General features: G+C 40.1%; 3 protein-coding genes across 3 annotated transcripts; all 3 read right to left on the minus strand.

Moving 5' to 3' along the window:
• Positions 1-1,346: 1,346 nt before the first annotated feature.
• On the minus strand, positions 1,347-17,819 carry LOC146673382 (putative high affinity immunoglobulin gamma Fc receptor IB). The gene is made up of 5 exons (XM_085401886.1): positions 17,744-17,819; positions 2,956-3,219; positions 2,631-2,876; positions 2,359-2,544; positions 1,347-2,235 (listed from the first exon to the last, which is right to left on the minus strand). The coding sequence occupies exons 1-5, from the start codon at positions 17,817-17,819 to the stop codon at positions 2,063-2,065; spliced, it is 945 nt and encodes a 314-aa protein (XP_085258012.1). The 3' UTR covers positions 1,347-2,062.
• On the minus strand, positions 5,750-10,437 carry LOC146673383 (ICOS ligand-like). The gene is made up of 3 exons (XM_085401952.1): positions 10,127-10,437; positions 8,879-9,238; positions 5,750-8,803 (listed from the first exon to the last, which is right to left on the minus strand). The coding sequence occupies exons 1-3, from the start codon at positions 10,194-10,196 to the stop codon at positions 8,592-8,594; spliced, it is 642 nt and encodes a 213-aa protein (XP_085258078.1). The 5' UTR covers positions 10,197-10,437; the 3' UTR covers positions 5,750-8,591.
• Positions 17,820-22,517: 4,698 nt separating the features above from the next.
• On the minus strand, positions 22,518-24,637 carry LOC146673384 (coxsackievirus and adenovirus receptor-like). Its single transcript, XM_085402024.1, has 3 exons — positions 24,571-24,637; positions 22,908-23,243; positions 22,518-22,669 (listed from the first exon to the last, which is right to left on the minus strand). The coding sequence occupies exons 1-3, from the start codon at positions 24,635-24,637 to the stop codon at positions 22,518-22,520; spliced, it is 555 nt and encodes a 184-aa protein (XP_085258150.1).
• Between the last annotated feature and the right edge of the window lie 377 nt (positions 24,638-25,014).

Raw genomic sequence — 25,014 nt, forward strand, 5'->3', positions numbered from 1 at the left:
CCAGCTAATACAGCATGGACATTCATGGCCTCCACCAAACAAGGTTCAAGGCCATGGTTGGATTTTTTGGTGGATAATTTTCCACACAAACTTTAGAAAACTGATTTACATTAGAACAGAGAGCTAAAAAGAAAATCACACCATCTGTAATTTTAAAATTTTCAGTTTATCAAATGCCCTCGAGCACATTTAACCATTAAGTAGTTACGATGGCTCCCTCTCTTTTCCCTTCCTGGTAAAGCACCTTTTCAGTAAAGCTAGTTAGATGCTACATCCTGCAGGAAGCACTGGGAGACTGCACTTGCACTTGTTCCTGTGCACTTGCCTCACAAGTATAAACGCTATAAATGATACAGCTGAATCAAAGGTATCGAGCCTATTTTGAAAATGTCAGTACAAAGACAGGAAGTGGTCAAATGCTTTTCCACAGCAGTCACAAATTCATGAGTTTGAGGTTTATCAGATGCCAAAACCCTTCAGCTCTGTAATAATAAAACTGCGGTGGGTTTTTTGGATGTAGCTGCTGCTGGTTGGTTTCAAGGTGAGAAAAAAATCTCTGTCATCAAACAGACACCTTTACTGTACTGAAGCTGTTATAACTACTGCATGATCCTGCTATTTTTAGTCTGCAGCTGCTGACTGATGTTCGCTGTGCACTAAAGACAGGTGGGTGTCAGCCACAACAAAACAGCAACAAATCAGATTTTCCACAGGACATATTTTAGAAACCCAGAGACCCACGTGAGAAACACAACTGACACCGACATTTTATTGATGCTACAGAAATATGGCAAAAATACACACACACATATATACATATAAAAAGTTTATATTGTTGATTTTGCACTAAAAGACAATTTTTTAACTCAGAAGCATGAGTCTTATTAACTAGAAAAAAGACATAAAAATCTCTGTGACGTCTGAATGTCCTCTGGTCTGAGGTGCGGGGGGGGGGGGGGGGGGCAGTCAGAGACCAGCAGCTGGATGTCAGTGGTTGGACTGGTGGACTACTTCAATGAAGAGTAGATCACGTCTGGCTCTGATTTAAAGTCTGAACACAAACACACACAGTTCAAAAAACAATATTTCTGGCAAATGTTCTTAATACGAGTGTAGTTTAGGACAGTGAAATAGAAATAGTTCCTCTTTTGCATGAAAGAAAACATTTTCCTTTCCAAGCAAGAAGACGATTTGATGTACTGGCTTTAGTCAGGATGTGGTTAGCTTGGCTCTGTCAAAAGCTGGAGATTGAGATCAGCTGTACATCCGGTCGTCTGCTGTCTGATTGTCCATAACTGACACTTCCTGTTCTCACTGCTGAATTGACTGCAGGTGGATCACTTTCTCCACAATAAAACACAGAGAAATTACTGCAGTTATAACAACAACAGTACTTTTACATTACCGCACTACTCATTACAGTTTATGCAGCTGCATGAGATTAATGAAAATCTTTTAAATAACAGCAGGTTTTCAGAGTTTCTTTTTTTTCCTTCACTATTGCAAAACAGGATTTGACGTCAGAGTTGGAAGATGTTTCTAAGAAAAAGTAGGTGGATGGTCTTTTGATCATCCTTTGATTCAGACAGGCACATTTTACAACAAACCAAACCTGCAACACGGAAAGGTCCTCACAACATGAACAGTACCATGTGCGTGACATACTGCAGTGAGAGTTTTCATCAGTGTCAGACAGCAGTTAATGGGAATAACAGGAAGCAGCTGCTGTGGTTTTAAAAACAGAATTTTAAAGAGGTCACAGTTGTTAGCAGGATTGGAAAGAACAATTTTGAAAATCATAAAGAGACAAACTGAACAGAGCACACACACATCTGAGCCCAACCTGATTTATTGCCTAATTGTGTCACAGAAAGATGGTCTGTGGGGTCCATACGAGGTGGACCACTGGCTAAATCTGCAACACCAGGCCAAAGGTGGTTGAAAGAAAATGATGCTAAACTGTATTTGAACCAAACAACACTGAGATATACAGTAACGTTCATCCAGGGACATGAACCAGGTCCTTATGACTCTGCAACGTTAGCTGTGAGAAGTAACTGGATTAAACGCCTGACTGGAACGGAACAACTCCTCTAGCAGGATTTTCACGCTCCCAGCAGCTCCTGAAAAATAACCAAAGCAACAATTTACCTTTGTTTTGCTGCTGGCGATGTGATATTTGGACGTATGTGATTTCAGTGTTGACGTCACTTCCCATGTTTGCCTCGTGTTCAGCTGCAGTGAATTTAAAATGAAAAAAAAAAGAAAGACTAAAACTCTGAAAGAACATTTAATCTAAGCTGTTTAAAAGAAAAAAAAAACTAACAAAAACACTAAAATTAGAAGTCTGAGTCTCACCTTCACGTTTCCTGTGAACACATCGTCTCACCAGCAGAACCAGTAACACCAGTAGAACCACAACACAGACTGATCCAACACATGACAACACAGAGAGAACAGGAGGAGAGAGTGATGGAGGAAGAGTGATGGAGGTGGAACCAGGAGGAGGTGTGGATGTAGGTGGAGGTGTGGTGGTGTGTTCCCCTAAAATAAAGCAAACACAGTCATTAAGTTGTCGTCACATTGTGAATGTTGAAAGCTGCAGAAACACAGACAGGTGAGTGTGTCACCTGTGACAGTGATCCAGCTGGATGGAGACTCTCCATGACCGCTGATGTCACACTTGTAGAGGCCTTCATCAGACCTGGAAACATGCTGGATGGTCATGTGACCTGTAGGCTGCTTCCTGATGAGGGAGCCATCTTTATAGAAAGCAGCTGGGAGGTTGGAGGGAGTGGTCTTTGTTTTACAGAGCAGAGTGACGTCATCTCCCTCCATCACAGGGAGGACAGGACTCTGCAGGATCACTGATCCACCTCAACACAGAGACAAACTACAGCATTTCATCCATTTACACACAGCTTCATCAACACTAACTCCACACACTCAGCTTACCAGTGACTGTCAGGTTAACCATGTTACTGATGGGACCCTCTCTGGACTCACACCAGTAAACTCCACTGTCTGACGGGATGATGTAGCTAATGTTACAAGAAGAATTAACAAGTTTTCCCCACCCATCTCCACACTGAGTTGTCTTTCCTATATTTGTGTTTCTCCTCAGAGTCCATCCAGCAGAGCTGTCGTCCTCCTCACAGCTCAGAGCCACAAAGTCTCCTTTAAAGATTTGAGAGCTGCTGGGACTCACAGTCAGACGAGCTGTGAGGGTTACAATGAAAAACTGATGATCTGTTAAGAGTTTTTTTTTCTTTCAAAAAGCAAAAAGAGAGTTTCTGCAAACATGAACCCAATCAGGTCATATCAGTGAGCATTTCTCAGGTTTAAACTGTGACAGAAGAAGGTTACTGACCTTGGTTTGTTGTGCAGCTCAGCAGTGAGATCAGAACTAAAGAGAAATGACACTCAGGTTGATTTCAGGTGAACATAAAGAACAACTCCACTGCACCACCTTTATCTTAAAACGCAGCTCTTTATGTGAACTGACTACACTGTTGGTATTCACCAAATATTTATTATTAAAGTGATATATTTGTGTCCACTGTGCAGCTGTGTTGATATAATGAGTGAATGATTTGATCTTTTCACTGCCTGCTGTGTTTCCTCGACTCCTGAGCAAAGATAAAGAGTCAGTCAGACCTGCAGTTGGTCCTCGTGGTGCTTTGCACTTGAATTCAGCCTGATTTGTTTTTCATGTCTTCTCCTCCATCATCAGTTATCAGGAGAGCAGACAGTCAAAGTACAAGAATTCAAACAAACACAGAGATTCTACTTACAGAGCAGACACAGCACAGATGTTTCCTTCATCGTCCTTCTCACTCATTTGAGCTTTTTTTCATTTCTGTCACTGACACCAAGTAAAGCCCGCCCTCTTCCTCTGAGCACCAGCTTTTCTATTGGTTCAAACACAGAGGTGGGGGACTCACTTATTTTCCTCTTCATTTAAAAATGCCACTGTTAAACTATTCAAACCCCCTGTAGTGTTCTTTATATAACATAAACCTTACAAAAATTTCTTAAAGCTGCTACAAAACAAGTAGTAAAACATGAATGCATACGAAATAAAATGTAAGGATTTATTTATTTTTTTAACAGAATCTGGGTTTAACCAACACACTGATGACCAAGGTTATTATCGTTAACGAAAACTAGAAGTGAAAAAACATTTTCGTTAACGGAAATAAAAATAAAAACAAAAAAAGGAAAACTAACTAAAACTGTAATGAGTGTTCACAAAACTAACTAAAATTAACTGAATTTATAGCAAAAATGTGTTTAGTTTTCATCTATGTGTGCGTGTCATACAATAGTCAAGGGTGAAAATGAAGTTTAGTTTCCAGATTTTTTCTTGCTGTCTCATTATGCCAGCAGGTGGCAGTACGTTAGTCGAGTCGTCTGTGTTGCTGCTCCGTCCACGCGCAGAATCATGTCAGGAAAAGTCAGAGAAAGCGCCAGAGTTCAATTTGGGATTACTTTGAATATGACTGTGTTTTGGATAAAGCAAGTGTCTTGTAGTGGAAAGAGACGAATTATGAGGGACATTTCTAAAGGGAAAAAAATCCCACAAACCTTAAAGTGCACTTGAAAAGTTCACACAAGAAGGCTAACCTAGCTTACCTTGAGAAGGGAGCACACTCAACCCTCATCCCCAGAAACAGACGCTAACCCCAGGCAAGGCAGCGTGATGCATCCCGAGAAAACAGGACGGGGATATCTACACAACTGTGTGAGTCAATTGTCTTCAAAAAGTTTATCAATTCACTTGAACCAAAATTACGAACACCCGGTGCTGCAAGAGTTAATAGTCTCATTGGGGCCAAGATATACATTTTGTAGTTGCCTGGTATCAGTGGTTGTTCATCTGCCTTTATTTATTTATTTATTTAAAGAACCCATAGGTGGAAATGTGAGTTGTCTGTCTCTGCATGTTAGCCCTGCGACAGACAGGGTGCAGGGTATGGTAGCTGGAATAGCAACATACCCAAGGATGAGCAGAAGAGCAGGACTGATATGATGAAACTGGGATTTTGTTACACTTAATTATTGCAAACACAACTAAAACTATAACTGACACTAATCAAAACTAAACTGAAACTAAGGATTTTCAAAAAAATAAAAACTAAACTAGCGAAAAATTGGTAAAAACTAATTAAAACTGATATAAAATTGAAAATCTGAAGTCGAAACTAAATAAAAATAAAAACTAATGAAAATTGCAAAACTATTAAAACCCTGCTGGTGACTGACTGGAACACTATGATTCACATTTTACATTAACGCCATCCTCACACATGTTTATATATGACCACTAGAGGGAGATGTTGGACTTTAAACACTAACATGGATACAAGCAGATCCCCAATGAGCTTTCATAGTTTGTTAAAGAACAAATCAGCATGTGCAGTTCTAATGAAATGTTTACATGTATATTTACTGTAGATAAAGATTACCTTAATCCTGTGTTTAGGCTGGAGATGAATGAGACTGTGGAAAGTGTTAAACGGGGTGTGCTTCTTGATCAGCCTGTAAACACTAAAGAAGAGCTCATTTATTTCCAGAGTACAGTGAACATATTCAATAAATACATCGGCTCTGATGTTCAATCTTCCCTCTATCCTGGACCTGTACACGTCCAGGGTTAGGAAACATCTCTGCTTACAACTGTTCAAACTGCTGCCTTCAGGATGGTGACACGGAGCACTGTTTACTAAAACCATCCACCACAGAGACACTTTCTTCCCACAGGCTGTCACTCTGGTTAACAGTGTGAAATAACCCACTGTTATAACATTAAATTCATATGCACACTGCATTACTCAATTTTGTATAATTTAAGACTTTATTTTACTTCACTTTGCATATTACAAACATTTGTGGGAATGTTTTGAGGAAAACACAAACCGAGTACATGGTAGCTATGAAAAATGTAATTGAGTTTGAACATGTTCACACATTCACACCTGTCAGAGTGAATCATGTCTCCTTTTCTAGGAAAGGTTTTTTGGCTTCAATCTGATTCCAGCCCCAACAGTCTTTGGCTCCTGCTCGAAAATGACATGCACAAAATAAATGGAGTATTACTCTGCAATTAAAAACTGTGCATAAACAGTCTTGGTATCAAAATAAAGCTAACACTTGTGAGACTTCATGAGAGGTATAAATATTACAGCAGACATTTCTGTGTTAAAGTAACTGAGCGTGGAACAAGGGAAAAATACATTTTTTTCCTTGTCTAAATTTTTTGTTTTTGTATTTTATAGCATTATACCCATTTGAAAACATGCTGCGGTGGACAATAATCTTCAGAAAATCATCAGTCAACATGTGGACATTATCTGTGCAAAGACTAATGCTGCTGAAGTGGAACAAAGCAAAGTTACAGAGGTTTTAGTCAAGACTGCCCGGCCTCCTGCAATTTAGCAGAATCTGTGGGAGTTGAAATGTCTTAAGTATTAAACAGCAGAAATTATTTAATTTATTTTCATGATTAAACTTTTACTCATTTGGGCCAATAGAATCACAGTAACATCACTGCATTAAGGTTAATCCTGCCAATCACAAATTGCAAGGCAGAAACATACATAGAGCAGATGCATGACGCTGGTCATCGTCCAATGAAATCTCTTGTGAAAACAGATGATTTAAGAATTAAAATTTTTTTTTAAAAAAACACACTATTAGCACAGTAAGACTTTATTAACAGTGACACAAACAAACTCGTAATTATCACCAATACTTAAGTCAATTAAAAAAAGACCAAAGTGCCTCCTTCATGGAAGGAAAATAACTATTTACGCTTCACCACTCACTCTAATATTTGCTCTCTTTGGTTTCAAATCGCTGCAGTAAAACTTTGTATATCTCACTCAGTAGTATTTCATTAACGGATGCTAAACACTATCAGGCAGATTCATTATTGCTATCAGCCACAGTAACCTCCCCCACGTTCAGACAGTCACATACAGTGTTGATGTTGTCTGCTGCTAGTGTCTTTGATTATTCTGTAACAGTTTGTCTTTGGGAGCCAAAACACTCAAACTCTACTGGCTGTTACAAGGAAACTATTTGTAAGTCACATTTGAGTTTCCTTTTCTTTTCAAGAGCAGAAGAAACGTCTGCAATTTAAATCCTGTCAGCATAGTTAGACTAATGTAAAGTTGTATGAAATTCAGGAAGTGTTTGATGCCTCCTTGTTGGATGCTCAGTATCATTAGCGTCAGCCTGTACCCAGATCATCTGTCTGCCCCTCGATGTTCAATGACAACAGTGAGAAGACAGAGCAGATCGACTCTGAGATCAGCCAAGTTGGATCCCGGCCTGATCCGGTTTAAATCTGTGATCCTTTCAGTTTTAGATCCGTGAAGCTCTGCGAGTGAACTCGGACATGGTTTGTTGAACTTTTACAGAGTAACAACATCCTCAGGCGCTCTAGTTCTGAGTCGACCCACTGAGACATGTTAAGGTGACTTTCATTGAACAATCTGTTTAGACTCCGAACCTTTGAAATATTGTTTGATATCATTGAATGAGTGAATCTTATTCTGTAATCTGTCATTTCAGCCTCATCCTCACACAAGTATTTACATCATCTCCAGGATCCAGCTGTGTGAGACACTTTTTTGGTCGGTGCGACAGAGAAGACGAGAAATACTTTGTCATTGATCCGTGTATAAACAACATTAAATGCTTTCAGTACAATGGAACTGACCTTCTGACAGCCGCATCACTGTCCACAGTTATAAACACGGACACTAACCTGTAACTGGAAATTAAACCAGCTTCTTCTCATTATTTTGCTCCTTTAAGCACTTTGACAGCAACTTTATGAAGGAGAAAATGACACCGAGTGTCATTCAGCCAAAGGGAAACTGGTCTGTTGAGTCTGTTAACCCAGCAACTGACTCAGAGTTAAAATAAACTTTAAGGGAAAATCTGAGTTTCTCTCATCACTGCTTAAACAAACTTAGAGATGTAACCCAACCCTTATTCCTGGAACAGGGCTCACATGTTCTTTCTATGCCAATGATAATTAAATAGATAAATAAATAAACACCAGCAACAAGCAGCCGAGGAAACAGACCCAGCCTGTGTGTGAGAGAAAGGTGCGAGGCGTCAGCTGGAACTACCAAACTCTGCAGTTACATGAAACTGATTTCATTCTGTGTTTTCATAAGGCTGTAATAACACTGCTGAGTTAGTCATGTGACAGTTGGTAGAAGAGCTTTGAGACTGAGAGGTGGTGTCAGTACTGTATCATGGGAAAAACTTGTGTTTGGTTTATTTGTTTTTTGTGCTAATCCTCTTTCTCAGTTTGTTGTTGGTGCTAGGCATGTTCTTAAATTCTTAGTAATGCCAAGATCACTGAGATCTTACAGTTTTTTGGTTATTTGGGCCTCAGTTATAGTTAAATGCTAGCAGAGCACATGGTTAGCCCTGGTGGGGGATGGATGGATGGGGAAGTTAATGTGACTGATAGTGTCTTTGTTTTCTACGTGTGGTGCTAACTAATCCAGAAAAATCAAATCAAATTCTCAACATGCTTGATGTCTGGAGGAGTTCAGCATCATCAGCTTCTATGTAGTGTAGATCCTCTCTGTTTCTACACTAATATCAGCAGTAGGAGAATCACTCACACCAGGAGGCTTCTGTGAGCTGTGAGTCTGTCGTTGTTTTTGTCTTCTGTGGATGAAAGGAACAACTCCAAGAAGAAGCAGTGATGAAGTGAAGAGTAAAAGGGCAACGATCAGTCCAATATGTCTAAACCTCTCTTCTCCTCCTGGTGATCCTGCAGGTGAGAAACAGGTGTGAGTGTCAGCTGTCAGGTGGGTGATCACAGACACACTGAACTCTAGTGACTCACCTGAAAGATCAGAGACACTCAGGTTGATGATGCAGATGGGCTCAGTCTCCAAAATGGCTCTCTTCCTGCGGTTTGTCCCTCTCATGAAAACACGACACTCGTACGTTCCGATGTCGTTAATCGTCACATCCTTCAGGATCAGAGACACGTCTCCATCCTTCATCTGTCTGTCCCGCAGAGCCACCCGCTGCTTAAAAGATGGATGCTGGTTGTCTGTGTCAAACTGCTCATCCCGGTAAAACAGGACATGCTCATTCTTGAGGTCAGGTCTGCTCCACTCCACCACTATGACGGATTTGTTTTGAGTTCGACACGACAGAATGGCACTTTGTCCAGATACAGCTGGGATGTTTATCACAACTGAAAGAGAGGAAACAACAGCAGCTGGTTAGTGTGAGGAGCTAGAGTGAGACCACTGAGCTCTGCTGAACACACACACGTTTATTTTACATCATTGGGAACGAGTTCGTGATCAGAGGTGAAATATACGTGTGTGTCTAACTATGCAAATATTAACAACATTTCTTACATTTTAGAAAATACTACACCCACTAATAAAAGCATTTCTTAACATTAGTGAAAAAATAGGTTGTAGTGTTCTTTTTCTTTTTTTAATGGCTTTTTTATTGAACGGTGACAATTTATTTATTTTTTGTGAATTAAATATTAATTGACATTTATGGGTTTTAATTTGTATCACATTTGCTACATCTGACATTTATTTTGGCTTAAAATTGTGTTTTGAAATTTATTTGTGTTTTTATGGGGCAAACTCTTGAGGAATTAATCATGTAAAAGTCTCAAAACCCCACAAAAAGTCATTCAACTTACCTCCAATAAACATATACCTCCTTATGAATGACAGCTGATATTATTTGTTATTATTATAATTGCAATATTACTTTGCAGCGTGTTGCACAGGTCCAGAAAGCGTACATCCAAAATATTTCAGAAATGCCACAAATACAAAATAATATATAAATCCACAACACGTCCCCGTCACATAGAAACATGAAATAATTGAACTAAATACTCAGGTCTCGATGCTCATGGCAGTCAGAATAAGTCATTAAAAAGAAAGCTACTCCTGAAACTTCAACACATCTCAGACACACTTGGACACACACAGTGACAAGTCCTAACAGACTGCCGCCAGCATCATGTCTTCACACACAGAGACAATAATTATTAATATGGCAAAAAGACAGATCAATTTAAAAAGCAAAAAGAAACACAGCTAAATCTCACCTGCAGAGTCGACCACAACGAGGATGACAAACAGCAAAGTCGAGCAGAGCGACGCAGTTACAGCAGACATTTCTGATGTCTTTCAATAACATAACCCAAGTTCAAAAAAACCTGACAGCATTAGACTCTTCACTGACTGAAATCCAACCATCCAAAGGAGTCATGTCACAACTGTGCAACGTTAATAACAGTTAATAACAGAGCAGACTTGATCACACCTGAGTTTTTAACGGTTTCAGTTCCTGAATAATTTTTGCATGTGTCTTATCTCCATATATAACTGCAGCCTCCAAAAAACAAGCTGTGTTGGAGCCACAGAGAGCAAATCTTTTGTTTGTTATGGAGCACCAGAGAGTCTCTGTGTGCATCTGATTACAGGGAAAGAATGAACCAGTGGAAACGCCCGCATAAACGCGTACAGACAAGCTACATACCACAGAAGTGAGGGTGTGAATGCAAAGGACTGAGATGGGTTTTTTTTATATTGCATTTGATGAAGCCTGACAGCTTCTTCATATGAATCCATTTATCATGATGTGCTTCACAGAGTCGCTGTTACATGTCGCTTGTTGTAGTTCATCTCAGGTTGCATTTACCTCATTTTTTGACTTGCTGAGGCCTGATGACTTTTGGTTTTTTTGGCATGTAAAACATGGGAATTAAAACAGGCTGTGGTTTCTTTTGCTTGTGCCTGCATAATACGGTAAAACATTCACATCTACAAATAAAACCCTTTCCACTAGGACAAAAGATGGCAGTAGGTGAGTCTGATCTGATAACACCTTTGACTTTTCACCTTATTGTGAAGGAGGGGTTTGTGAGCTCCGAAGAAGCTGGGAGTATGTGAACTGGGGGGCAGCCAACTTTGATAAAGGGCATTTGGCTGAAATTGTTCTGTTATTATGTAAAAAACAAATGTTGGAATAAAAAAAAGAAAAACAGAAAGAGAAAGAGAGAGTTTTCAGCTAAACCACAACTGTAAACTGATATTATAATTGTTTCCTGAGCCAACAGTGGAGCAATGAAGTCAACTCAACATGAGTGCAGAATATCTTCAGTTCATGCTTTGAAACTGCATTATATGAAGAAACACACTGGGCCAGCTTCTCTTTACACCTACAGCAGCTGCTCAGACATAGAAACCCAACCTTGTTTTTTTTCAACCGATTTTTGGAATATCAACAAATTAAATCCATAGTAAAAAAGAAAATTAATCCCAGTGAAGCTGAATTACAAACACCACCAAGTGTGGTACAATTTATTTAATCTAAAACCCCCCAAATTATTGTCTAAAATACACAGAACACTTTCTAAAATAGATGAATCAATATCCCTTCCTATTGCAAAATGGGAAGCAGATTTATCGATCAGCTTAGACCCAAACCTTTGGTCTCAGATATGCTTAAAAACCTTTCAATGGATCAGAAATCCCAGTTTGCAACTAATACAATACAAAATATTACACAGAGTGCACTATACTGGTCATAGGATGTCCAAGATGGGCTATACGCCTTCCAACAACTGCTCACACTGCACAGCAAATACACCGGACAATTACATCCACGCTCTTTGGTTCTGTCCACCAGTTCAGAAGTTTTGGCGTGAGATATGTGAAGACTTATCAAAGTGTCTGAAATGTAACAGTCCAGCCTCCCCTTTAGTATGCTTGCTGGGCAACTTGGATGAGGTCACTGCAGAAATAAACACAGCCCACGTTGCTTTTACGGCCCTATGCATTGCCAAAAAAATGGTCCTCATTAACTGGAAAAATAAAAATAATCTTAATTCTAACCAATATAAAAACCATCTAACAGATCACATTAGTCTTGATACAACATCTGCCATCACATTTGATCAATCCCTTTGGGCTCCTTTGATTGGCTTCATCACCTAGTGGGGGTGGGGGGTCATGGTTTGGTCCTGCCTTCGCTATTGTGGTTGACATGGGGGTAGGGAAGGCCCTAGGGACGTTTTCCCTGGAGGGCCTAGCCAGGGGAATGTGGCCATGACCTGGTTAGGGGCTCTGGTGGCTCTTAGATGGTGTTTTCCTTGTGGCTGCGTACAACGGAGATGAGGGGGGGTCTGTGCTGGCGGACGTTGGTTACTGGCCTGGTAGCCTGGCTGCCCCTGGGTGGGTCCGGGACGGGCGTGGAGGCTTGAGGGTCTGGGGGTGCTCCGCCCCCGGCCTGGGGTGCTGGCTGGGCCTTGGGGGCTTGGGTCCTGGCTGTTGTGTCGCCGGAGCAGTGGGCGGGTGGGTGCAGGGGGGCTCAGCCCCAGTGCAGGGGACCTCTGGTGCATCGGCCGAACTAAGGGGCTCTCTAACTGGTGGGTAGGTTGTTATATCTTTGCAGGTGGTCTCCTCACTACAGGAGCTCACTCTGCAGGTGGGGGGAGAGATATAGGAGAGGTGGAGAATGAACTCAACCTGGGTGTCTATTGTCTTGTGTAGTTTGGGAGATGATTGGATGATGGGGTGGGTGCAGTTTTCTCTGGGGTGGAGTCGGGTGGGCTGCCCCGGACTCTGTGGGGCTGGGCGGTGCTGCTGCTACGGGCCCTGGTTCGGATGGGCCTGGGCCTGGGCCTGGGCCCCCTTGCCCTGGTGGGTTCCAGAGTGTGGGGGTGCCTACTGGGGTCAGCGAGGGAGCTGACCCCAGAGTCCATGCACACTCTTTAAATGTGCATGGACTCCTAAAGCTCATTCTCCTGTCTGTTTTTGTGGTGTTATTATTATAGAGCACCATAACAGTAACAATAAGTCCACTGGTGGCATCCTTTACACCACTGCATATGATCCATTCACTGAGTTTGGTGAGGCTTGCATGCAGCTGCTAGCTTGTTGCTGTGTAGCAACTGACTCTGCAGAAAGTTTGTGCTGACCCCATTCCATGATTTTATATGGCAAACTTCATCATGGCTAAGTTGCTGTCATTTCCAGAATCTTCCACTTTGTAATAACACCACTAACAGCTGACTGTGGAATATTTAGTAGAGAGGAAGTTTTACACTCCTGTCACTATGGAAGTGATTGGAACACTTGGATTCAATGACTTGGATGAATACTTGGGGCTGTGCAGTTCACTTCTAAAACACTGTTATACCTCTGCAGTCCTACAATTTTAATAATGAAGCAACAGTACCATCATGAGGACAGAATCAAACATTGCGCTGGATAATTTTGAAGAAAGAACAGAGGTGAGATGAGGAAACAATAAATATCATGCAAACACTTCCACCACGAAAGCAAAATTACATGTCCTGTTATTCAGAAATAAAAACTATTCATTCTCAAACACACATTTCCTCTTCTCAAGCATCTCAGTGCACTTTGTTTATTCTTTGTTTTCTGCATTCAGAAAATGTGTATTAGGTAGCCACAGCCAAATAAGTCAAATTTTCCATCTCACACTTCAAAAGTGTATGAGAACCTGTCCACTGAAAAGGACAGGAATGAAGAGCCCCTCTGGAGGGCAGGTGTCCAGTGGTGAGTTAACAGGGCTGAAAGACGGGAGACAGAGTCCCTAACCAGCAATCAGATGCGGTGATCCAGCGCCAAAACACTGGGGCGGCTCAGGTCGTCCCTGGCCTCCTAAGTCCTGTTGAAGCCTGAGGCTGGGCAGAGATGGACCTCCTGGTGTGTTTCAGATCAGTGTTCTGCTGCACAATCCAAGCATGTTTCAGCTTGGTACAAACAGATGATGGGACATTTTCCTTCAGGATTAAAAAAAAAAATTGTTCATAAATTTCGAAAATAAAATAATAAAAATGGAACAAACGAAAACACACACTGGTATCTCATTTCTGTCTTTATTTTTCTTTTTTACATTTGTCAGAAGGTTAACAAACACTCCAGGTTTGGGTTATCTTTGTTCAATATTAAAATTAGTTTAAAATACATGTGACAAAAGTCAAGAAGTCGTCAGAGTCACAAATTCATGAGCTTCAAGTTTATCAGAAACCAAAACCATTCAGCTCTGTAAAAAAAATTTCTGTGTCAGCTGCTGCTGGTTGGTTTCAAGGTGAGAAAAAAGTCTTCGACATCAAACAGACACCTTTACTGTATTGAAGCTGTTCTAACCAAAGCATGATGATCCTGTTTTTTTGTTTGCAGCTCTTTGGTTTTCGCTGTATTCTGCAGACAGGTGGGTGTCGGTTAGCCACAGCAAAACAGCAACAAATCAAAATTTCCACAGGACATATTTTAGAAACCCAGAGACCCACGTGAGAAATGCAAGTGAGAGCGAAAATTTGTTGATGTTGCAGAAATCCAGGAAACACAAAAAAGCTTTGTTTGGTGATTTTTAGCTTTTTCAACCAAGATGAAAATACTTATAAAAATCTCTGTAACATGTGGATGTCCTCTAGTCTGAGGTGCTGGGATGAACCAGTTAGAGACCAGCAGCTGGACGTTAGTGGTTGGACTGGTGGACTACTTCAGTGAACAGTAGACGACGTCTGGCTCTGGTTTAAAGTCTGAACACAAACATACACAGTTCAAACAACAGGAAACATGATTACAAGCTTTGTAGTTTAATCAAGACCTCCAGTCTCCACCTCTCTGCATCACAAACATTCCCAGTTCAGACTGATTAAGTGTGAACTGGGATGCGGTTTGAGGTTGAGCCAGGATGTGGTTAGCTTAGCATGGCAACAGGATGAGCAGCTAGCTTGTTTCTGTCCTAAGTTAAAGATAAAGAGCAGCTGTACCTGGGACTCTTCGTTCTGATGGCTGTCTGGCCATAACTGACGTCTTCAGTTCTCCCTCCTGGGTAGACTGCCACTGAATCCGTCTCTGTAGAATGAAACACATCTAAATTGCTGCACGCACAACAACTGCATTGCTTTTATGTTATTGCACTAAAGCTATTGCAAAACATTCTTCTTTTTTGTAAAGTGGCACAGTAAAGAGATTAAGCGATAACAACTATGGCTGTTTTCTTATCTGAACTCATCTGCTGTGAAACAGTTGTACACATGAAGGTTTCTTTGACACAGGACGACTACAAAGCTGCCATAGCGCTGTAAATGCTGACTGATGTATTTCACCATGGAGCACAAAGCAAACATCACAGCATTAAGGCTGCTATTCAGCCTTAGTTACAATCAGGTACAGAGAAGGCTCATGTTAATTAGAATCTTCAGGAAGATGAATGTTTTTCTTTTTTTTCTGCACAGCACTAAAATGAATGCTAATGTTCATAGAGTCTGGTTGCTTTAGTATCTAGCTAGCCCTCGAAAAGGGGAATGAGCATAAAGGGAGTAACGTTGTTTCAGAAGCAGGTAATTTCAAATGCAACATGTCTATCAACTTAATAAACATCAGCAAACGAACAAACTGTTTGTGTGCAGTTTGTCTCACAGTGTGTTGCTAGCTAAAGGTCCGGCTTTGGGACCATTAGCAGCTCACAGGGACTGAAAAGAAAGAGAGCTAACTTCACTCAGAGATGGAGAAAGATAAGAATAGAGGAAAGGAGAGGAAGAAGAGAGCTTAGAGTTAAAAATATGTGTTATGTTTTATTCAAAAACTTCCTTGAAAACAATCTGCAGTTTAGGTTTGTCACATTGTGATGGATTTAGTGTGTGACTGCTGCACAGTGGTTGTGATTTCATGGTCAGAGTTAGCTTACATCAAATGTAGCAGAGATCAATTTGAAACTAAGCTGATGACACTGACATTCATTTACTAAATTTCACCTTCACACTAACTTTATCCAGTCTAGTATAAGGACAGTGTGTACACAGTGTACTGTAAGTGTATTGGACGGAAATCAGTCAAGATAGCGTTTGAAACATCTGCTCACAACTTGTTGAATTCAATTTACAGAGAACAGGAAACCTCAGGGCAGCAGATCACAGCCTACTGATGGGATTTTCCCCACCCTGAACCACCGTGTGAGGTTCAGTGTACAGATATTTTCTACTTAGATAAAAAATATCTGTACTTTTGCCACCTCTGGTATTGAAACAGAGACAGAACAGATTTTTTTCAGATAAACAATGAACAGCTCTGTGTTGAAACACCTGCAGCTGAAGTGTTTTCTTTCTATCAGAAACAGGATGCTGGACGACTGCAGAGCTGTTAGCTTCAGTTAACCACTGTTAAAAACATGATTGAGAAAATGTTCTCGTACCCATTTCATACCAAACTATACTCATAATGCACAAAAAGGTCACACATTTGCAGGTCCATTAAATTCTTCACTCATATTTTCTGTAAATATCCCCAAACTGTAAAGCTACACAGAAACACTCTTAGAAGAAAATCCGACAACTAAGCAGAAATTTTGAAAACATCCTCCTCGACATAATATTACCTCTCTGTTGTCTGATTGGCTGCTGCTGCTGATTTGATATCTTGATGGTGTCGTACATGACATGAGTGATGATTTCATCTTCTAAAACATCTTTATGATATTCTGAAATTTTCAAAAATGAAAAAAAAATCGAAATTAAATATTTAAACAGAGATTAAACTTAAATTGTTACTGTGGTCATAATAAATGTGAACTTTATTCTACTAAACAAACTCAGACGTGAAAAATGAGGAAGTCTGAGTCTCACCTTCAGGTTTCCTGTGAACACATCGTCTCACCAACAGAACCAGTAACACCAGTAGAACCACAACACAGACTAATCCAACACATGATAACGCAGAGAGAACAGGAGGAGAGGTGGATGTAGGTGGAGGTGTGGATGTAGGTGGAGGTGTGGTGGTGTGTTCCCCTAAAATAAAGCAAACACAGTCATTAAGTTGTCGTCACATTGTGAATGTTGAAAGCTGCAGAAACACAGACAGGTGAGTGTGTCACCTGTGACAGTGATCCAGCTGGATGGAGACTCTCCATGACCGCTGATGTCACACTTGTAGAGGCCTTCATCAGACCTGGAAACATGCTGGATGGTCATGTGACCTGTAGGCTGCTTCCTGATGAGGGAGCCATCTTTATAGAAAGCAGCTGGGAGGTTGGAGGGAGTGGTCTTTGTTTTACAGAGCAGAGTGACGTCATCTCCCTCCATCACAGGGAGGACAGGACTCTGCAGGATCACTGATCCACCTCAACACAGAGACAAACTACAGCATTTCATCCATTTACACACAGCTTCATCAACACTAACTCCACCCACTCAGCTTACCAGTGACTGTCAGGTTAACCATGTTACTGATGGGACCCTCTCTGGACTCACACCAGTAAACTCCACTGTCTACTAAGACGATGTGGTTGAAGGTACAGGAAGAACCAGCTGATTCTCCAAACCCATCTCCACACTGAGTCCTGGTGTGTGTGCTTGTGTTTCTCCTCAGAGTCCATCCAGCAGAGCTGTCGTCCTCCTCACAGCTCAGAGACACAAAGTCTCCTTTAAAGATCTGAGAGCTGCTGGGACTCACAGTCAGACGAGCTGTGAGGGTTAAAATGAAAAACTGATGATCTGTTAGACTTTTGTCAAAAACAACAGAATGACGTAAAAGGTGTTTTGTTAAATAAATATGTTAAATAAATAATTTCATTCATATGTGAAACTGATGATCTGTTAGACTTTACATTCTCAAACATGAACTCAATCAGGTCATATCAGTGAGCATTTCTCAGGTTTAAACTGTGACAGAAGAAGGTTACTGACCTTGGTTTGTTGTGCAGCTCAGCAGTGAGATCAGAACTAAAGAGAAATGACACTCAGGTTGATTTGAGGTGAACATAAAGAACAACTCCACACAAACAGCTGACAAACACACAAACTCATCTCTCTGATTAATCTGCTAATTTTCAGTTTGATGCCAGCAACATATTTCAATAAAGTTTGGACAACAAGCGACTGAAAAAGTAAATCCCACAAACTCATGTGTCCACTGTGCAGCTGTGTTGATATAATGAGTGAATGATTTGATCTTTTCACTGCCTGCTGTGTTTCCTCAACTCCTGAGCAAAGATAAAGAGTCAGTTCAGACCTGCAGTTGGTCCTCGTGGTGTTTGAACTTGAATTCAGCCTGATTTGTTTTTCATGTCTTCTCCTCCATCATCAGTTATCAGGAGAGCAGACAGTCAAAGTACAAGAATTCAAACAAACACAGAGATTCTACTTACAGAGCAGACACAGCACAGATGTTTCCTTCATCGTCCTTCTCACTCATTTGAGCTTTTTTTCATTTCACTGACACCAAGTAAAGCCCGCCCTCTTCCTCTGAGCACCAGCTTTCTATTGGTTGAAATACAGGCATGGTGGAGGACTGACTATTCTTCATGGAAGGACACAATTTATCCAATTATCCAAAACAAATTTAACTATTAACAAACAGCCTTTTTTTCCAATTTTTTTTATCATTTTTGTTTTTGTTCTTTTTAAAAAATCTTAAGCCAAAAACTTGTTCCTGAAAGCTTTAAATTGAAAGCTAAGATACAAATCAAACCAGGGAGTGCAGTAATGTGTTACACGTTACATGAAGGCTGCTGTCTGACTGCTCATCATAGTATCATTCGTATGCTGAGACATCAGTGCCAAAGAAACAATGTTCCTGCCTGATCTTAAAATCTAGTTTTCAGTGACTAAACCTAAATAAGTGGGTTCAGATCAGATCTTTGCCCACAAGGAAAAATGGAAAGATTACACGATGCATGTGATTGATGAACTGCAGTGGCTCTGTTCTTTCACTGCAATCACGTGTAAAAGAACAGAGTCACCCCCTGCTGGTCATTAGAAAGAATGCAGGTTTAACATTAACAGGTTTAGCTTCTCCTTCCAAACCTGTGTTAAACACACAGGCCTATGTGTAATTCAGGTTAACAAAATGCAGAAATAGTAAAACATAAGTACTGAACATATAAGTCTACTATAATAAATAGCAACAGAGGAGAAAAAAAGAAAAAAGGCCTCAAAGAGTTCAGGGTGGTATCAACGATACTGATTCGATACTCTGTACAAAAATGTATTTTATTCATTGTATCTTTTATTTTGTCTCAAATTATAGCATCATAATGATTACAGGACATCAGATTACTTGTTCTTATCACTTAATAATGCAGTCCTCTCCTCCTCTTTAGAGGAAAAATATGTCCACTCCATTTATGCTCAACCATTGTTGTGAGTGTGCACGCCAATGGGCTGCGACACATTTATACAGCCGTATTTCACACATGATTATGAAAGGTGTATGAGGAAGTAGTTCCCTCCAGGGGCGGATCTAGAGAAATTTTCTTAGGGTGGCATGAGGGTGGCAAAGAAATCAAATGGGGTGGCAAAATAAAAGCCTTTTTTTCAAACACATATGCAGGTGGTTACATGTGGTTATAATGATTCAAATGCAGTAATTATACATGTTTTTCATATAAATATAGTCTATAACGTAATTATTGTCCACATAATTACACACTTTAGTTACATAAAACATGTGAGTTTTGATTCTATGTACTCTATAGCCTGTATAATAAATATGTAGCCCAATAAGTATAAAATCCAGAAAGCTACACAACATGGGGTGTATCATTTACAAACACAAGTCTAACTTAAGTTTCACTGTTTTTTGTTAGAAAACAGTCACATTGTTACAGCTTAAATTACACAAAATGTCAGAAATCTGCACTGTCATGAACAAAAATTTAAACCAAAATTTTCATGATTTGTTGGATTAACCCTCTGAGGTCTGAAATACAACTGACCATTTCTGACTCCTTTTGAGTTTACGTTTGTATTTCACCCTCAAATTGTTTCATTTTATTTTTTCCCTTGCCTCCCTTGCCTGTTTGGTTTCATTCTTTTCAGCTCAACTGAATTTAGTTGTTTTTTTTTTCACTGACATACTGCATTAGTGTTACTGATCTGAAATCACACAAAGAACTTAAAATCCTAGTAGTATTTTTTTACTGTAAAAAACCACACAGACATGTTGAGTAAATTTTTATAACTTGAATTGCAAATATAAATTGTACATTTTGTAAACATATACAACTATTTATCTAAAAATGCAGCCAATACACCTGCCATTTTTTTTTTCATTTTCTACAACCACTTAAAAATATTACTAAAACTAAAATGAGAGAACAATCAGGTGTCACAATAAGATGCCCCACAAGTGATGTGTGCCAGTAAAAAAAGTTTGTCCACCAAAAGACAGAACAGCACAGGGATAAGATTAGATTAGATTAGATTAGATAGAACTTTATTAATCCCTCGGGTGGGTTCCTCTGGGAAATTCGATTTCCAAAAAAGCACAGCACCGACAGAAGTTACAGAGTTACAGAATATTATATATATATATATATATATATATATATATATATATATATGTATATACACACACACACACACACACATATATATAAATACAGAGACAATATAAATAAAATATACGAAGGGGATAAATAGAATAAATAGGAATAAAAATAAAAATACAAGTAAATTGCACATTTCAAGTATTGAGTATTAAACCTGCAGGCCTGACAACAGGAGGTGTATCATAAAACTTTCTACTCAGTGTTTACATTGCAAATGTGCCTTAGTGACATTCATTAGTGCCCTCAGTGACACACAAAACAAAATAACGACTACACAACACACTAAGTATACACTCCACACTAAACGTCACAAATCTCCCACATCTAAAAACTCTCTCCCTCCCTCGCTCTGTCTCGCTGCCGTTACCGTCGCTCCAAAAACTTTCCCTCTTCCTAAACAACCAAATCCCACGTGTTGACTTTTTAAAAAAAAATGGTCGACATGGCGCATTTTTCCACCAATAGGAAAGAGGTGGCTTTTTTTTCTTTCTTTACTGTTTTCGCGCTGTCCTTAGAAAAAACACTATGCAATATATTCAGTTTTAGCATTTATATTCACTGTTGACTGTAACTACGCTCAAAGTGTTAATGCTATCTTATTTCAATAAACAACACTGTCATATGGAAAACTGGGGTGGCACTTGCCACCCCATGCCACCCTTCTAGATCCGCCCCTGCCAGGTAAAAAACAAACAAAAAAAAAATAAAGTGTCTGAGGGGGAAGGTAGAGCTTTCCGAAATGTTTCCACAGAAGAGGTGACTGTGAAGATGAACAAACACTGTATTTCACAGAGTCTCTGACAGACAGCACAGAGACGCACTGACACAGTCTGAACAGGTTTGATGATAATCAGAGAAATTTATCATCAAACCAATGTCTGTCTCCTGGGGCCTGTTCTTCGTACGTCGCTTACTACATCCAAGATCAAATCATCGCGCTAACTTTGAGCTCGCTAATCCGGTTCCCCGAACACACCTGCTGTTGACGATTAGTACAGCTGGATGAAGTAATGTGAGATCACTGGGTGTCGTAAAAGGGGCTACGCATCGAGAGTAGAAACATTGATCGGCAACCCTCTGATTGGTCGGCGCAAATGTCGAAGGAGCGCGCTCGGTATTTTTCGGCAGCAGAGCAAGAACTCCTGAGTGAGGGATTTCAGGAGTTTCAGAGTTTAATTAAAACGCAAGGGAAAAGGCTGCAAAAGCAAGGAGAGAGGGCTGGCAGAAAGTTGCTGACAAATTAAACTCGTAAGTAATTTAATAATAACAATAATAATGGAGTGGATTGATATAGCGCTTTTCAAGGCACCCAAAGCGCATGACAATGCCACTATTCATTCACTCTCACATTCACACACTGGTGGAGGCAGCTACAGTTGTAGCCACAGCTGCCCTGGGGCAGACTGACAGAAGCGAGGCTGCCATATTGCGCCGTAGATTTATCATATCACACTATATTATATTATATTACATTATATCCTCTTTCACATTAGAGCCACGACAGGACCCACTAGAACATGGGAACAAGTAAAAGTGGAATATAAGAATATTCTGCAGAATGGTAATATTTATCACTTATATTGCTTTTCGTCTCTTGGAAAGAGACCCTGAAATAATCTGTTTGTTTGTTTATAACAGCAACCAAGAAAAGGGCAGAGCAAAAAAAGACAGGTGGTGGTCCTGCACCCCCTCGTCAACAAGTTGGTTAAGTGAATAATACCCTCACGGGAAAATCGATATCTCTCTATGAGCACACTGTCGCGCTGAGCTAAAGGATCCTGTCTATCCCGCAATATACGCCGCGATCTAATCCTGTTTACATAAAGTAAGCCTGCTCCCGAGCAGGTTTACGCTTACGGATCTGTTGCTATGACAGCAAGTCCCGGATGAGCTTCGGAGAACCGAACGATCCAAGATCACGCGAGATCGTCAACAATCAAATCCAGCTACCTTACTTAGCGAGGTACAAAGAACGGACCCCTGGATGATCAGATCATCTGTCTGTACCTGAATGTTCACTGACAGTCTGAGAGTCTGAACAGCAGCAGGAGAAAAACTCTGAGACATTTCAAAGAAATCACAGGTAAGCTGACATTTCAAACAGGTTACAGTCCAACAGCAGGCTGGAATTAATCCTGACTCTGCTGTTGTTTATTTTTATTGTAGATCAAAAAACAACCAACAGCAATAGTAACAAACACAGCAGAAACTGAAAGACCAGCGATCAGTCCAACAGATCCATCCTCCTTCCCTCCATCCTCTGTGTCTCCTCCTGTCTGACCTGCAGCTGAGAAACAGGTGTGAGGTGTCAGCTGTCAGGCAGGTGATGAGTGAAGAACAGAACAGAATCCATTTCCTCTTCAAACTGCTGTCAGACATTATCTACTGCACTCTGATCACATCACTCAGACCAGCTGCTTTCTACAAAGTCTCATCAACAACATCTTTAGAAGCAAACATCAACAACCAGGAAGCAGCTTCACCTCTGATCACACACACACTCAGCTCTACTCACTCACCTGGAGGAACGACAACCAGGTCGGTGCTGTTGATTAGAGTCATAGGTCCTCCCACTTCCTGGACGACACGACACTCGTATGTTCCAGTGTCATTAATCGTCACATTCTTCACAATCAAAGAAACGTCTCCATCCTTCATCTGTCTGTCCTGCAGATCCACCCGGTTCTCAAATGATGGATGCTGGTCGTCTGGAACAAACAGATCATCCCGATACAAAAGAACATATTCATCTCCCAGGTCAGCTCTGCTCCACTTTACCACTATGTTGTTGTTGTTTGGAGCTCGACATGTCAGAGTGACGTACTGTCCAGATTCAGCTGTGATGATTTTCTGGCCTGAAAGAGGAAAACAGCACAGAGCAGAGAGGTTAAAGGTCAAAGTACAACTGTTGACTTCTACAGCAGTCAATCAGAAACAATATTATCTGTCAATGTTTATAAAAGTATAAAAGTACAGTATATTGCAAAACTTACTGATCAAAACTATATAAAAATGATTTCTTTTACTGGTCCGTTGAACAAAAAAAAAAAAAAGCTCCAGAAAGCAAAACACAAAAAATAGAGGAAGTGCTGATTGGACTGTACCAAGTGTGCCACACGATGGGAAATTCATAAATGATTGGAGCATTTTTTTTTCAAGTACCTGCTAATTTTAAATTAAACATTTCAAACAGATCAACAAATACAAGCAAACACACAAAGTGTTTGTGGGTAGTTTGGATTAAAGTGTGTGTGTGTGTGTGTGTGTGTGTGTGTGTGTGTGTGTGTGTGTGTGTGTGTGTGTGTGTGTGTGTGTGTGTGTGTGTGTGTGAGAGAGAGAGAAAGAGAAAGAGAAAGAGAGGGAGAGAGCAAATGAAAACAATAATTTCTGTATTCATAGGTCCTTAATCATTAAATGTTTTTCCCCTGAAAACACTGCATTGACTAAATATTCTGTACATGCACATCAGAAAGCAGCCATGATGGCTCCTGTAACTCCTGCTTATATGTTGCAGATTGTAGCTGTTAAAATCAGCAAAGAGCAGAAAAGCATCAGAAGCAGCAGCAGGTCAGCTGATCACAGCCTGAACACAAAGAAAACAAATCTGCAATACTGATTATTATGGGACTCATTTCTAAGACACTTTTCCTATCTCAGATGGAAAGTTTCTAGCTGTTAAGCATCGAGCAGAGTGACGCAGTTGGAGTAGACATTTCCGTGTTCTCGAGTTCTGCTAAGCTGACACTTAGATCGCTTTATACATATGTATATATATATATATATATAAAAAACCATTTTTGGTGTTTTCAGCGGATAATAAAATCTGACAACCTGACTCCTTTAGTTTTAATTTAAGGTTTAAATAAAGCCAAAAGTTGCAGATCTCAACTGCTCGATCCACCATTTTGTGTCGTACAGACACATAGATAGATAGAACAGCAGGCAGCCAGAAAAAAAAGTGTGAAGCACCAAAAAGAGGTGATTTCAAAGAGTATAAATGAAATAATGTCTTTAAAAGTGAATTTAACATGCATAATATACAAGAAAGAGACTTTATCAGACTGAGTGAGTCCACCCAGTCTCTTCACATACGAACAAACTGAACTCATATGATAATGACTCTACTGCAAACTGTTTATCACACAAGAAAATATTGTATAACAGTAAATTATAAAACCTCACCTGCAGAGACAAACAAAACAAAAACAAACAGCAAAGTCGAGAACACCAATGCAGTCACAGCAAACATTTCCGTGTTATCGCTGTTCTGATTTAGTTTGTTCTAAATGTCTGAGTCTGTTGGTATTTTCACTGGCAGAACCTGGGTTAAAATCTAACTATATTAGTTTAAATTTTAGTTTAAAATGTAAAAAAAAGAACGTTTTCTTTCAACCAGCCAGACACACCCGACTTCTAAAACAGAAGCCGCGTCAGAGTGACATAATGACGGGGCGCACCGTAGGACATTTGGAAATAAGCGACATAGTTGAAAGAAAGTTTTAGTGTTCAGATCTTGAACAATCTCCACAGAACTAATCAGAACCTCTCATGTGTCAGTCGTCATGTATGAACAGTTTGTGTTCCAGTCTTTGAAGCAGATGTTTGTTTCTGACAGTAAGTTTCAGG

The sequence above is a fragment of the Rhamphochromis longiceps genome, linkage group LG3, assembly GCF_057381845.1.
Source record: "Rhamphochromis longiceps isolate RC_006_pf linkage group LG3, R_longiceps_female_GT1.1, whole genome shotgun sequence".
Lineage (NCBI taxonomy): Eukaryota > Metazoa > Chordata > Actinopteri > Cichliformes > Cichlidae > Rhamphochromis > Rhamphochromis longiceps.